Genomic DNA, 16,634 nt, shown 5'->3' with positions numbered 1-16,634 from the left:
TTTAGGTAAATAACCATGCTCGCGGCTTATTTGCGTGGTGGCTGTAGCGGATCTCAGGGTGATCTACGGTGTGGGCATTTCTCACCTAGTGCACAGGTGAGGGACTGCCCACATCCGTGATTGTTCCTGAGACTGTTAATGTGTTGCAGCTGCTATGGCCCCTCAATATATAGAAGCGTGAGTCGGTTAGGGAGGAAAAAAAATGAGAAGAAGAAAAGAGAAGGAAATGGAGGTTGCAGGAGGAAGCAGGAAGCAGTGAGGAGAGAGAGAACGAGAGCAAGTTGGTGCAGCAGGAAGCGAGCGAGAGCAAGCTCGCGGCAGCTGAGTAGGCAGCCTGGGTGTTTGGCCAACACCTGGGAGTAGTAGTGGTTGTGGTCACTCCCGCAGAGTTTGCTTTGGAGGGCAGGAGTGAACGGAAGGTGCAGAGAGAGCCTTGGTCGTGGAGGAATTCCCAAGTAGCTGTCCGGAGGAGCCGACCAGAGCCAAGGATCGTTAAGGCAACTGACAGCAGAAGCAGGCACTGAGAAGGTCGGCTGCAGAGAGAGCGTCTCGCCTGCTGTAAAGCCCAACTGGGAGAAGCAGGTGAGACGCTAGTTTGAAAGAGACACCGGGCTTGGCATTGATTTTAAGGACTGCTTCCTGATGAATGTTTTAACCTCGTTTTAAAGGATTGTTTTTTTTGTAGTGTTTTAACCTCCATATTTTCTTTTATGGATTATTTATTGAACTGTTGAATGAACTGCACAGCACTTTACTTTGAACACTGTGTTGATTTATTTTGTAATAAAAGCACTGTGCACTTTTTCATCATCCCCTTGCTCTATTGTTATTGCCTCACTGTCTAGCTCATCGGTAGCATTACCGACGGTGTTGGGTTCAAGGGCTCCCGAACAGCGGATGGGAGCATGGAGCACAACCCACATTGTCACACCTTGTGACCGTGACCCACCTATTTCTACCTGTCTGGTCTGGAATCTCCTCCCGCGCCACCTTGGGAGTGGACACTCTTGACCAATTCTCTACTACAACGCAAGCCAGCCAACTCCTCCTCCAGTTCAGCGACCCTGAGGTCAGAGTGCTGGATCAGGTGGCATCTGCTGCAGATGTAGCCCTTATAGACAACTGGCTCCTCCAAGCCATCATCTAATAAATCCAACATCAATCAGGACTTGCATTGCACTGGCCTCGTTATTAAAATTTGATTTAGGATTAGTAAAACTGCCTTTTTTTTTTCTTAAAATTAAATGATTTAACTTAAATGGTAACACTAAGAACTGCTTCAGCTATTTTACACCTTCTCCCCTTAAGCTCCTGTACTGTTGTCCTTCTCAGCTGCCTGCTATTTGTCTTTCTGGGAGGTTAACTTTACTTTTCTCTGTCTCTTCTCCTAACTTTGCGCTCCTCTTACTTAAAAGCTCTCCACTTGCACTGTTTGTATTGCCCCGTATTAATGAACCCTTACGCTGTCGCCCACTTCTACCTCTGGACCGCTAAGGACTGTTCAATCTAAAATAAACAAATAAATAAAACTTTACTACCTTATCTGCTCCTACAGCCCCTTGTACCTGATCGGCCGCTTATCTACGCACTGCTGAGCCTTCCCCTTTACTGCTTTGAAGCCAGCCGCGGCCTCTTTTTTTTCTTTTCCTTTAAACTAAGGAATCGCTGTTCAGACTGTTACTGCTGCTTTCTACCCTGACACCTGGATGCTAGTTCGAATACAGATAACAAGAACACATACAAGTATGAGTAACTTTTCTAAGCGCACCTCCAAACACCCAGCTACTTTTGCTCTTGTGCGGGCGACAAAAAGCAAAAAAGCTCTTCTAAAGGGAAAAAAGATTTAAAAATTTTGGCACGGTTCCTTAGCAGCAACCAAAACCCAGTTTTTAAGAGCAAAATGTATTTTTTTTTATTTAACTCTTACACCACAGAAAACACCAAAAACTCTCAGCAGCCCATAGCTTTTGCAGAGCACACACCAGTAAGTAATTCCTCCTTGTAGGTGGCTGGGCTTTTATGGTCCTGGGACCAGAAGGGGAGGAATCAGTTGCCCCCACTGGGTGATTTTTCAACACTGTGTTTGGTGGTGTCCTCTGCTATTTTGAATTTCAATTGTCAGGACAGGAGGACGGGTTACTAGGGTTAGGGATTATCATGATTTGGTGAATCCTGAAAGCACAGGTACCAAAAACACTTTCAAAGTTGCCCACCGGTGGGGAAAAAACATCAAAATACCCAGACTATAAACTCAAAGGGCTGAGACAAATCTTGATTAAAAAATAAAAGGTTTACTTTCACCAAAAGGCTGTGCAAGCCCAAAGCTCTTAACAGCACAAGGAGATGCCACAAATGGCAAGGTAATACACAAAGTTCAAAAAGTGTGGTCAAAAACAGATCAGAGGCTCAAAAATATCAATAAGCACTTTATCAAAAACAGAATTAAAGAAGCATAGTCCAAAACAGAGCATAGGGTCGAAATTCCAGAAAACACAAAGCAAAGTATTAGCACATAAACTCACCAAAACACTTTCTACTCCCAGCACATTCAGTGAACTGCCAGAACCTATGGAGGGCCTCCCTTATGGAGGGCTGTTCCTGGCAGTGAAGAGCAGGTGGCACTGCAGCCTGGAGGAAATATTGGCTGAAACATGACCAGGAAATATACACGTGAAATATTTATACCAGCTCATCAGTATGGATCATTTTTTCAGCATTTGGAAAAAAAGTTAGCAAAAGCATTAACGTGTATTACTAAATTCTAGATAACAAAGTGCATTTTTTGGCTATGATTCTTTTGGTTGTGTTTTGACTTTGTTGTTTGTATCTTGTATTGTTCAGCTTCCTGACCATTTCATTTGTCTGGTTTTGTTTCTCTTTTTCATCCATTTCTTTGTGTTGTGCACTACTTTTTGCCATCTGCCTTGGCAGTCTGTACATAAACTTGGACCTTTACAATGTAGGACCTTTAAATGTACATTTTAAATAGTGTAGAATCAGATAAAACTGGGCAGCTCATTCTCAAAAAACAATTAAGTAAGCAAGACTCAGTTATTGTCCACCATTTTAAGAATATTTTAAAATTAGCCATAAGTATTCCTGAGCTGAAAGAAAACAAAGAAATACTAGGATTGGTTTTCTCCATGCAAAAGAAACTACAGTAAATCCTGTGGAACACCACAGACAATTAAAAAAAGTAGCTGTTTTTATTATGGTGATCTCAGCCATTTTTAAAATATGCAAATCAATATAAATAACCCTTAAGCTCTGCGTTCTGTGGAAAGACAATGGTAAAAGGACAGGGGAGAATAGAAGAATTTCAGCGAATATCAAGTGGAGGCAAGGAAAAAATTACTATTTGTTGGTTTAAACAGTGGTATAAACAACAAAAGGAAGTCGATCGAGTGATATAGAGTGTCAGAGAAACTCGAAAGTCCAAGTTCACGAAGTCGCACAGTGCCTGAAATAAAAATTTGTCAGATATCAAAGTCGCCGTGAAATGTCGACTCATAGCCTATCATCTGAGAGTAATATGGAAGCTTATTAGGGTAGCCACACAGTGGGAAAAAACCTTGAAATGTCAACTTTAATCTCGAAATTTCCACTTTAATCACGTTGTTTATTTTATCAATAAAGAAGAAATCATAAATTTCATCTTAAAATTGTTTAATTTACTAGTTTCTCAAATCCCATCGTAACTAAAGTAGCACGTTAAATGCTTTGTTTTGTATTTGTTCTTCTATGTGCTCTATGTGTGTGAATCACTACGTGCTTCTTAAACGGGCTTTCTCTTCCTCTGACAGGACACAGAATCCATTACGTTTGTGATATTACAGCTCTCTGAATAATTAAAATACTGAGATGTATATTTGATATCATTTTCATGATGATAGAAATTAAAGCATGTTATTAAACATAGGAGCACAGTGATAGTAACGATCTGGCCCCCGTCCAGAGACTGTTCGTGCCTCCCGCAAGATACTTGCTGTGCCATGCGCGACCTTCAATGAAATAATTTATTGCAGCAGTACTGTCTCTCTCAAACATACTAACCCCCAATTCCTACCCTTCCTTTTCTTTCTCCAAATACCCAATCACCACACAATCAGCTGTAAAATAGATGTTAAGCCATCTGTAAGCTGAGAACACAGATTCTTCAAAACTATTAAGGAACATTGAAATACATTTTTAATTATTTTATCCATCTATCCATCCAGTGTTGCAAAACAGTCCCAGCAATCATACAGTGCAAGGCAGGAATAATCCCTGAAGGAGGTGCCAGCTCGTCACTAGCGCTGCAACACAGCTTGATGCTGCATCCTGATAATTCTCTTTCCGATCAGCTGCTGTAGAGCTTAGATTCCACACTCAGAAACAGTGGGATAAATATTCTGAGTGGTGCATTAAGAGTAACAACGCTAAAGCAGCTATGGTATTTGGAATAGTTTGGCCATTCCATGCACCATTATATTATTACAGGTTAATTACAATCAGATTCCTTAAACGAATTAACAATACCCAGTTTATTTCAGTTTATTTGATAAAGCCGCGTCAGGGATGTGGATATAAAAAAGAAAGGGTAACCACACAGGAACAGTAGCACTGCTTTGACACTGGTTTCTGCCAGTTTTCAAAACTGAGCGGAGAATTTGCGTACGCCAGGGCTTAAGCTGCCATGAAAATGTGCGTAGCTTTATGCCAAGTTTAGTTTTTATACATCACAATGTGAGCGTGGAAGCGGGCATACGCAACATTTTTGTGCCTATGCACCATTTATACATGAGGCCCCAGGTCTTTCTCTCACCAGACTTTGCACACTTTATAGCCATGAGAAAAGAACATTGGCTAAAGAATTGCCAGATATTGCTGAGATTGTAAAATTACATGGTTTTTTGAGGTCCATAGTTTTCAGAAAAATACATAGGCTAACAATTTGCTTCCAGATTTCTAAGATTTTTGTGTTCTAAGATGGGATGGGATATGTGTTTTACTTCTTGGTAAGGTATCAAGAAATTTTATCGATGCTCAGTTACCTATTGCTGAAGTCAATAGGAACATGATTTATCATTCTATTATTAAAATGTCACACTTAAAATGTCTTCATGGTTACAAACATCCACTTTTAGATCCCTCTGCAATTACTTAATCTTTTATAGGAGTTATTGAATATTTTCATAGATTGCACTCAGTGCGGATCAAAGTTATGGAGAACATAAAGATGGCAGAGACTTCTGCCAAGTGATTCATGGACTGCAGACATTGCAAGGCTTCTGAGCTTAGGGTTAGACAGAAAGAGTTGCTTGCTAATGGGACATCTACCTGAAGGTTTAATCCTGTACCTTGGCACCACAGGTAATTGAACCCTATACAATTCTTTTTTTTAAAAGGTGAGTCTGGTGAAATACAGGGCAGCCTTGCTGGCTCACTTTCAGATTCATTTGTCTTTCAATGTTTCTCGATTGAAGCCAGTTCACTCTAGCCTGTAAATGAAACCTAAAACTTTTACTCCACTTGTTACTCTGGATGGAATTATGGAATATGAAGTTAGGAAAATATTGGACTCTAGACTGCAGACTTCTCAACTATATTATTTAGTTGATTGGACAGGGTATAGTCCTGAAGATAGGTCATGGGTGTCTATGTCCCAGTTTCATGCAAGCCATCCACTAAGGCCTGTTAGGTCTATCCAGAGTATGTTAGGAGGAGAGTTCTTTCATCGATTTGGAGTTCAAATGGAGATTCTTTACAATTTTGTTCTAATTCAATCATTTTTTTCTAATAGTTTGGTTTAACTTATTACATAATCTGGGCATGGTGGAGTTTATTATTTTGCTAATACTTTATGTCCTGAGTATTAAATATTTGATTCTGTATTATTGACCAGTTTAACATGTAGCTTTGTACTTTTTTCGGTTGGTTTTGTGGTTGTTGCCACATGACATTGGGTTACTAGGGATGCATACAGGAAGTTACATCAGTATGTGTGATGGTATTTAAACTGGCTTGTTAGAGTACTTCATTACTTTGTTATTATAGTGTGTTATTGAACTCTAGATATCAAACTTTTCATGAGTTTTGGCTAAAATTTTTTAGGTTGCTCTTTGGCTTTGGTGCATATCTCTTTTGATCTCCTGGTTCCTGACCATTGCCTGTCATCTGACTTTCTGTTTCTCTTTTTTTTCCATTTCTGGTCCTGTGCAACATTTGTTACCAACCGAGCAGGAATGAACTGAATATCTGAAGACTGATGTTCTTTACTCAGTCTTGGAAAGTCTGAAGTCATTACAGTGTAGTGAAATAGGCTTACAATAGAGGAGTCAATACTGACAATTATGTACAGAAGGGAAGGACAATGTTTCTGCCCTTATTTTCTCCACATAAAAATACAGAGTCAAGACACAAGCAGAAATCAAAACTGTGAAGACTTCAGTTTATTTATGGCACTCTGCACATTCAGAGATCAAATCCCATTCCTTAAATCTTAGATGTTTTTTTTTTTCTCAGACTTTAATTTGCTTGTATTTTTGTTTTGTAGCCAAACCTGCCATTGTAATTCTTCGAGTCTCAGCTCTAATTTCAGAAGCTATGAGTAATGAAGTTGAGATGATCATCTTACAGAAGGTGAGTATAAACAGTATGGCTTAAAAATAAACAAGATGTCAATTTGGTTTGGTGGCACCAAAGTGCATCTAATGATGCAGAGAGAGAGCCTAGTCCTCCTCCATTTCAGGGCTTGTTCTCTTTTGGTTAAGAATAAGCCGTTGCTCCAGGTAGCAGTGAAGTATCTCAGAGTCTTGTTCGTAAATGAGGGGAGAGGTGTTCATGAGATCGACCAATCAATCGGTGCCGTGGCAGTGGTTTTGAGGTTGTAGATTGAGATAGTGAGTTAAATTCTCAAACAAAGCTTCCAATGTACAAGTCATTCTACATATGTATGATATCTTTACTCTTGGTAGGGACCAAAACATTGGGATTACTAATATACAGTAAGTAACCAAAATAAAGTTTCTTCATGGGGATGCTCAGCTCAGTCTCTGTCATAGGGTGAGAATCTCAGCAATACAGTATTACTGTTGTACCACCAGATCAAGAACAGTGCCTTGAGGTGGCTGTGACATGTATCTAGAACGACACCTTAGTGTCACCCTTGCGGGGCTGTACCAACCACAATTCACTGGGAGAAAACCAGGAGTAGATCCAAGACATAACAAAAGGATTTTACTTTGCTTGGGAGAGTCCCCAGAAAGTAATTGAAGATATTACAGAATTTAGGAGGTCCAGTTATCCCAGCTCAGTGTGTTACTACAATGACATTATTAGCTATAGGTGAGGTGAAAATGATGATGATGTTAGATCAACCTAGATTAAAGAAAGCATGGGATGGAAAATGTTTTCACTCCAAATACATTGAAACACATGGAGTTGGACAACTGATTATGTTCTGAGTATAATAATGTTAGAAAGGATAACGATAATATTAAACGTTATATATTTTATAACATCAGGCAGCCTACGGGCTTAGTCATATGAACAGGGTAATAATGTATCTACTATGTTATTTTGTCAATGTCATGGCTGTCCAATGATGATGCTGTCCATCCATTTGTTCTTCTCTGACACTCCCCTATCAGTGTGAATACTAGGGGGTAAGCAGCCCAATTTGGGAAAGGTAGACCTGGTGGCATGTGGAGAACATGCTAGGTCCAGTGGAAGACAAGGTAAGGCAGCATGGCCTCATTACTGGCTGATGAGCAACATTCCAGAATTTTAGTGTATTCTGTTGTACCAAGAGATACCCAGGATATTATGGAGGCAGAGGATGTGGAACACTTCTAAGATGAAGTTTTGCTTGTGATAGAGCAAATGTCAACAGGAAACTTTAGAATTTACAGGAGAAGTTAATTCTTGACAGAAAGGCCAATTTTGTGTAATCAGCCTTTCAAGAAGAATGTATACCCGGCTGTGGTTTCAGTGATAGATTCTTCAGTGCAGATGTCCACTCAGTCACAATGGAGCTCTGAGGCTACAGGGGCTATTCTTCATAGTATAGGTATGTGGTCAAATCCTTGAGTATGTGGACATTCCAAGAAGCAAGGATGACAAATTTTATAGTTTTACAACCTCATATAGAGGGGTGACTCACCAGGAGCAGTTGCCTGGCTGAGTACAGGTGGGGCAAACTGTTTAGCATTCATTTTATTTCCTCTCCCTGTCGGGGTAGGCAGTGCTATCCTTGAAAAAGGCTGTCTAATCACACTGGTAGTAAACAGCTGTGACTCTGATCAGCCATCAGACCAATGGCTCCATATGTGTATGTTCCATACTAGAAACAGACATACCATCACCCGAAAGACAGTCCTTTCCATTGGTTGCCCATCACTGTAGGACTTTGATGTAGAAAAAAAATGAAGTAGACAGATGAAATTAAGTTGATGATATCAGTGGTAGTGAGGGTGCATAATTCTTAATCACACCGCTTCACTTCCTGTCAGGACTCCATGTGGCAAGCTGTGTGTAGGACAACGGGGGACAGCTGGAAGTTGCACGACTCTGGATGGACCCTTGGTGGGACAAGGGGGTTGGCTGAGTCAGTCTTAGTCAGAACCTTACCTCTGACCTTGCTGTCTTAGGTGGCTCCATCAGGAGTACATGAGTCCTGACAGCATCACTCAGGGGATCATTGATTATGCAAACCCCTCTACCACATTAAGGCACTGACTCGGTGGAGGGATTTTATCAATGAAGAAATATGGGGCTAGTAGGTTTCCACAGCATCCTCTGAAATGCCATTAGAAGTGTACTGTTGGCCTTCTTTTGGCATGGAGGCAGTGACATCCGCAGAAATCTGAGCTGTGAGGTCAGTTTGCTCTTGAGAACTCTTCAGGTTTTGCTGAGACAGAACTTGATCTCCATGAAATTTCTATTTCTTTGTAGCCTCAACTTTTACAATACACTGTGAAACAGGTACACTTTGAAAAGTTGATACAGCTATGTGTCTACTGTATGTGTATCCACTCATAACCATGAGTGAGTGAAAAACCTCACAAATGAAATGTTCTATGTCTGGATCATCAATATCTCAAAAGGGTGTGTTAGTCCTGTATTTGTGTTATTGTCACTCATGCATTGGTAAATTTTTATTAGATTAGATTAGAATTTTTTATTGTCATATGCACTTAAGAGCATAGTGAAATTCTTGTCCCACAGTTGCGGTGGTGTACTGTATAAATAAATACAGTAAATAAATAAGAGTAGCACAAAATAAACAAATGAAAAAAAAATACAGCAATATGAAAAGCAACATTCAGTACAATTAAACATAAACCAGCAGATGGGTACAGTACATGGTGCAGTAGTGCTTCTCCAGTAGTGCTTCCAAGGAAGGCAGATATGAAAACAGGGGGTTAGCTGGATTACTGCCAGAGTTAAATAATCACATTTCTAAAATCAATAAAAAATATGCAAGATTTTGTACCACTGAGGTCTACAAGAAGGAGGACTGGGTTCACAAACAAAACTCAGTTTATTGACAAATATTGAGAAATAGAGCAACTATTACTTAAATCGGGTCTTTCTTATTATAAACATGAAGAAACACCAAATGAGATGCTAGGCCTTCAAATACATGCGAATGACATTCAGAATGCTGTTATAGAAAGCAACAATAAGGCTGGTTACAAATGTTATAGGAAACAAAGATGAACAGTATATTTAAAGATTTTTAAAATTTTTTTGTTCTTAAATAAAATTGAAATAACACACATCATGTATAAATAAGTTTCATAAACCTCTAACTCTCTTTGAATTCTTGATAAATAGATGCCTTACATTGGTGTTCAATCAATCAATCAATCAACATTTATTTATATAGCACATATTCATACAAAAAATGTAGCTCAAAGTGCTTTACAAAATGAATAGAGTAATAGAAGACACAATAAAAGATAAACATAACTCAACATTAATTAACATAGAATAAGAGTAAGGTCCGATGGCCAGGGTGGACAGAAAAACAAAAAACTCCAAAGCTGGAGAAAAAATAAAATCTGTAGGGTTCCAGACCAAGAGACCGCCCAGTCCCCTCTGGGCATTCTACCTAACATAAATCATCATATTTTCATGGAAGGACCTGATGATGATGGTCACGTAGACTTCTGGCTTTCAGTCCATCATTGTTGGAGCATCATGATGCTTTGAGTAGGTGGTGGTGGCGCAGGCCGCCACCACAAAGAAACCGGAAAAAGAAACAGAAGAGAGAGTAGGGGTCAGTACGGATTTTAGAGCCACCATGAATAGTTATTATGAAGAATTGAACATACAGAGTATCAGGATTATGTTAAAGTGAAGTTATAAAAGGCCATGTTAAAGTAATGTGTTTTCAGCAGTGTTTTAAATTGCTCTACTGTATTTGCCTGGCGAATTCCTATTGGCAGGCTATTCCAGATTTTAGGTGCATAGCAGCAGAAGGCCGCCTCACCACTTCTTTTAAGTTTAGCTTTTGGAATTATAAGGAGACACTCATTTGAAGATCTAAGGTTACGATTTGGAATATAACGTGTCAGGCATTCCGATATATAAGATGGAGCGAGATTATTTAAGGCTTTATAAACCATAAGCAGTATTTTAAAGTCAATCCTGAATGACACAGGCAACCAGTGTAGTGACATCAAAACTGGAGAAATGTGTTCGGATTTTCTTTTCCCAGTTAGGATTCTAGCAGCTGCATTCTGCACTCGTTGCAAATGATTTATGTCTTTTTGGGTAGTCCTGAGAGGAGTGCGTTACAGTAATCTAGTCTACTGAAAACAAAAGCGTGAATTAATTTCTCAGCATCTTTCAATGATATAAGAGGTCTAACTTTAGCTATGTTTCTTAAATGAAAAATGCTGTCCTAGTGGTCTGATGAATATGCGATTTAAAATTCAGATTACAGTCAACGGTTACCCCTAAATTTTTACTTCCGTCTTAACTTTTAATCCTAGTGCATTAAGTTTATTTCTGATAACCTCGCTGAATCCATTATTGCCAATTACCAAAATTTCAGTTTTCTCTTTATTTAGTTTGAGAAAATTACTATTCATCCATTCAGAAATACCAGTAAGACATTGTGTTAGTGTATCGAAGAGTCGGAGTCATCAGGTGCTATAGATAAGTACAGCTGTGTGTCATCAGCATAGCTGTGGTAGCTCACATTGTAACCTGAGATAATCTGACCTAACGGAAGCATATAGATTGAGAATAACAGCGGACCCAGGATAGAGCCTTGTGGAACACCATATCGGATATCATGTGTCTTTGAGATTTGATTACCACAACTCACAAAGAATTTTCTCCCTGCCAGGTAGGATTCAAACCAATTTAAGACACTGCCAGAGAGGCCCACCCATTGACTAAGGCGATTTCTAAGAATATTATGATCAATGGTGTCAAATGCAGCACTCAGATCTAAGAGGATGAGAACAGATAAATGGCCTCTGTCTGCATTTACCCAAAGTCATTTACTACTTTAACAAGTGCAGTTTCTGTACTGTGATTTGTTCTGAAGCCTGACTGAAAAGTATCAAGAATAGCATGTTTATTTAGGTGGTCATTTAACTGCATAATGACTGCCTTCTCTAGAATTTTACTTAAGAAGGGCAGGTTAGAAATGGGTCTAAAATTTTCAAAGGCAGAGGGGTCAAGATTATGTTTCTTAAGAAGGGGTTTAACTACAGCAGTCTTAAGACAGTCTGGAAAGACCCCGTATCTAATGACAATTTACTATGTCCAGAATATTGTCAATTAGACGCCTGATATTTCTTTGAAAAACCTGGTTGGTATTGGGTCAAGGACGCAGGTGGAGGATTTCAGTTGAGAGATTATACTATGTAATTCAGGTAAATCTATCCTGGTGAAAGCATTTAATTTGTTTATAACGGAGTACCGGGCTTTGGAGGTTCTGCAGTGTTGGGGAGATATACTATGTTATCTCTAATATCATTAATTTTTGAGTGAAAAATACAGCAATGTTCTCACAGGTTTCACTGGAAGTATTCTGGGGGCATTCCTTTGTGTTACCTGGGTTTAACAGACGGTCAATTGTTGAAAATAAGACTCTGGGATTACTAGCATTGTTATTTATAATATTAGAGAAATAGCAGCGCCTCTCAAGACGGACAGTGTTATTGTATTCTGTTATTTTAACTTTTAATATTTCATAGTGGATAGTTAGTTTAGTTTTCCTCCATTTACGCTCAGCTCTACGACATGTTCTTTTTAAATCAGACACTCTTTGGGTCTTCCATGGAATAACAGTACTAGAGGATTTTTTAACTGTCTTTTCAGGTGCAACTATGTCAACAGCAGTTCTTACTTTAGAGTTAAAGTTTTCCACTTTACTATTTACATTATCCTCGCTATTATAGCTGGCATTATAAACGGACTGATTGCTTAGAATAGTTGTAAGCTTTAAAGCTGCTGATGAGTCAAAGAAGCGTTTTTTAACAAAATGCTTCTCATGAGCGTTTTCTATCTTTATTTCTATATTAAATAGTAGAAGGAAATGGTCTGATAGACCGATATCAGTGACCTGCTTTATATCAACTTTAAGTCCTTTAGTAATCACTAAGTCTAACGTATGACCTGCTTTATGTGTAGGCTGATTTACGAGCTGCCTCAAATCAAAAGAGTCCAGGAGGTTCATGAATTCCTTTACCTTTTGGTCACACTGATTGTCGACATGAAAGTTAAAGTCGCCGACTATTAAGAGTGCATCATAGTTTGTAACTAAAATTGACATTAAGTCAGAGAATTCCTCAAGGAAAGACGCGTTATATTTAGGAGGTCTATACACGGATAATACGAGAACGTGAGAATCTCCATGAATAACAACGGCGAGATACTCAAAGGACTTAAATTTACCAAAACTAACATCTTTACATTTTAATCGGCTCGAGTAAATGTTTGCCAAACCGCCTTTTCCCTGGCGGTCGCACGAGTAAAACTGTAATCCGGAGGCGCAGATTCGATTAAAACTGCCGCCCCATTGGAATTAAGCCATGTTTCATTTAGCGCAATAAAATCAATGTTTCTATCACTAATAAGATCGTTTATAAAAAATGTCTTGTTAGTTAAAGCTCTAACATTTAATAGTGCCATATTTAATGTTTCTGAAGGGCAGAGCTGAATTTTATGCGTGTTATCGGTAATCGGAACAAAAATTAAGTTATTTTTGTTAACGCCGCTCTGTGTGTACTTTTTATGTAATCTACAATCCGTTTTTATAGTCTTAATGCAGTGTTGATCTGAAGTAGTAATTTCAATTAAATTATTGGTGTTTTTGCCGCACTGCCTAGATTTTTACGCGTGCGTTAAGATTTGTTATTAGATTATTAATGATGTGCACTTTAACGGAAGACTCTGTTAAGCCATTATGTCCTATCAAACCAGTAGCATTACGTAAGGGGTTAGCAGTAGAAGTAGACAGTCAAGATAGACGAATTACCTTAGCGATGTTTTCGGAGAGGACCCGGGCGCCAAATCTATTCGGATGCAGTCCATCCCGCTTGAAGAAGCACGGCCTTTCCCAAAAAAAAAAGTGGAAAAAGTGTTTCCAATTGTTTCTAACAAAGACATAGACACAGACACTAGAAACGGCACAAAATGGAGGCGACCTTGACTCTGTTATGAACAGAAAAAAAAATATTTATGCAGAAATTAGGCAAGCTTTACATTAAAAATGTATGTGTAAATTAATTCCAAACAGTTTAAAACTCTAACATTTCCAAATTCAGATCAATAGAAATCTACAGAAAGTGGAAAACTTGCAAGTCCAGGCAGCAATCTTAGAGCTGCCAACTGTGCTCATTTTCCCGGACATGTCCTTCTTTTTAACACTCCGAGGACTGTCCGGGAGAAATGTATTAAACTTTGAAAATGTCTGGAATTTTGGGTCCTAAAATTTAAAAATCTCCATATCCTTATCATTGGTAAAAATTGAAAGCCATACAGTAATCAGCATTTGTGGAAGCAGAATTTTTTTCCCAGAATCTTCACTTCTGTTCTTGTAGTAAATAATGCAGATATTGACGAGAATAGTCAATGTCTGTCCAACTTGGCTTTTTCACTTCATCTTTAGAATTCAGCTTTATCTTCTTGGCAAGTAGACAGTTCATTATAAATGCTGTTGCTTTCCTTAATTATTTGTAATCCAAATTTACCATAACTAAGTGAATTTATTCAAAGTCGAAATTACAATTTCACATTTTCTATGTGATAACTTATTTTTGATTCTTCTTTCAGTGGCTTGGTTAAACAAGAAATTTTATACATCCAGGCACAGTCTGTCATATTTAGGTGCGAGTAATTTTAATGGAAAATATTGTTTTTACCACCCATTGTTACAAAATGAATTTATAATTGTAAATGAATGAGTCAACTATTAAAGTTTCAGGTAATTAAAAAAATCACACATTTATTCTGTTATATAAATTCAATATCTTTTTAGTTATCAGTTGATCAAGTAGTAAATCACTTCTTCAAGTAATTTAATATGTTCATGATTCTTTCATTTACATAACTTCAAGAATACCCATTATGCTGAAAAGCAAGTCCAAGTTCACAGACTACTTGAACATCAAATATCCTTGTTTTCGAAAGGGCAGAACAGATTCAATTAAGGGGCTAATGCTCACAAGATTCAATTTCAGTAGGATGCTACATAAAGATTTTATACATATTTATCCAAGAACCCAGATTTACTGAGAAAAATAGCTTCAGTGGAAAACTATAAAAGAATGTAGATAAATGCAAATTAACTAAATTGAGAAGAGTAAAATTATTTTTAACTAGAAGTGAATTTACCATGCGTATAATTTTTTACAGGTTTACCTGGAAGCAATGAAGTCTGTTAATCTAAGAGGCTTGACATTCAAAATATTCAATGGGTTATTAGTTTACCTGTGACTGTGACTGTGGCCATCATATCATAATTATAGTGATAAAATGCTACTAAAGGTTTATATCATGTTAAAAAACCATAAGATAGTATAAAGGGTGTATTATGGCATCTTAGGGAAAAGCATCCTCAAAAGTGCTCATTTTTCAACCCAATTATCCTCATTTCCACAGAAAAAGAGTTTCAACCCTAAGCAATCTAGCAAAATTTTCCAAAACACTATCTATTAGCTTAGGCTGGTTAGTGTACTGTATGTTTAATGAACCTGGAGATTATTCTTAATTATTCTATAGAAGTTTGTTTTAATTGGACAGATCACAAGTTTGATTTCTTTCTTTCAGATTCAAGAATTGGTGACTAATGTCAACCCCTCAGCTTTAGTTTCCAAGATATCAATATCACTAACCTGAATAAAATCATAGAAGACACTAAGAGAAAAAGAAAATGCTACCATGGAAATGTTTCCATTCTGAGAACAGAGTTCATGCATCAAGAATGGAAGAATGGACTACTGTACTAGATCTTTGTTCCAGAGAAAACTGCCATACCACCTTGAAGGGTAACTCTTCCATTATACACTCTGTGCTGGGTGACGTGATGTTTGCTCAGCTATACTTCAACACCAATATGGCATAACAAAGGAAGGCAGTTCTCAATTGAAGTAGGGATCACAATGACCTACAAAGCACAAAGCACTTAGAAATCAGACACAATTTTGATGATAATGAATTGTTGCTCTGGTTTTATGTATATAGTAAAAGACAAATTTCCTAAAAAACTATCTATCTATCTATCTATCTATCTATCTATCTATCTATCTATCTATCTATCTATCTATCTATCTATCTATCTATCTATCTATCACAAGTTCCTGAAAGAAAGGTAGTAATTATATTAAGAATAAATGTTTCTGTACTTTAAATGTGTGTTTAAAGTAAAGCTTTGATTATATGATGTTTCAATAATTAGCATGAACTTCAAGGGTTTTGTTGCTATGTTGATTACGTCTTTTTAAAGTGCCTAGAAGGAAATACTGGAAAATGGGAAAATGAGGATTTTTTTTTTACTAATTATTGTTTTAGCAAAATGGTTAAGTTTTTTATTCATATTTTTGTATAAATGCTTGATAAACTTTGTTTACTATACATCTGTGTTTATTGGTCTGTATACAGTGTATATCTAAACACATATGAAACACAGAACATGATATTGAGAAGTCTATTTCAATGGTACAGAGGTGACAGAGCCTGTCTAGGTAATACGGAACGAAATGCAGGACTTAGCCATAAATGGAGCAACAAACCATCACAGGACCCGGTCATACATACGCTCATGAGGGGCACATTTAGAATTTCCTGGCATACATATCTTTGAAATGTAGGAGACAAACTGGAGCAGCTGGAAAGAAAAGTTCTAGACACCATTATTTTCTATATTACTAGGGAGCTTTGCCCCCTGCTCGCTTTGCACGCCAACCCCCGTGTTTGGTTTTCCGGATACACACTTTTAAGATTTTTTTTCTTTGAATTGTGTCTATTTCATTAGTTTCACTTTTATTTTGGAACTTCTGTAAAAACAATATTTGGAATCTTTTGAGTCCCAACGTGCTGAATCTTTTAAATGAGGTCAGTGAGACATGTGTTTAATGACTTTGTATAATTCAGGATAGGTTTCTCTGTTTGGAATTTCAGCAAAGACA

General features: G+C 37.8%; 1 protein-coding gene across 1 annotated transcript in view; it reads left to right on the top strand.

Moving 5' to 3' along the window:
- LOC120540732 (mucin-2-like) overlaps positions 1-16,410 on the top strand; it is a gene marked incomplete at its 5' end in the record, with an annotated part of 33,645 nt that extends 17,235 nt beyond the window's left edge. Inside the window, 2 exon segments of the mRNA XM_039771796.1 lie at positions 6,536-6,621; positions 15,277-16,410. Coding sequence (XP_039627730.1) covers positions 6,536-6,621; positions 15,277-15,345 — 155 coding nt within the window.
- Between the last annotated feature and the right edge of the window lie 224 nt (positions 16,411-16,634).

Source organism: Polypterus senegalus, chromosome 1 (genome assembly GCF_016835505.1).
Source record: "Polypterus senegalus isolate Bchr_013 chromosome 1, ASM1683550v1, whole genome shotgun sequence".
In the NCBI taxonomy this organism is placed as follows: domain Eukaryota; kingdom Metazoa; phylum Chordata; class Cladistia; order Polypteriformes; family Polypteridae; genus Polypterus; species Polypterus senegalus.
The sequence above is the reverse complement of the archived record's forward strand: the minus strand, read 5'-3'. Positions and strand labels throughout refer to the sequence as shown.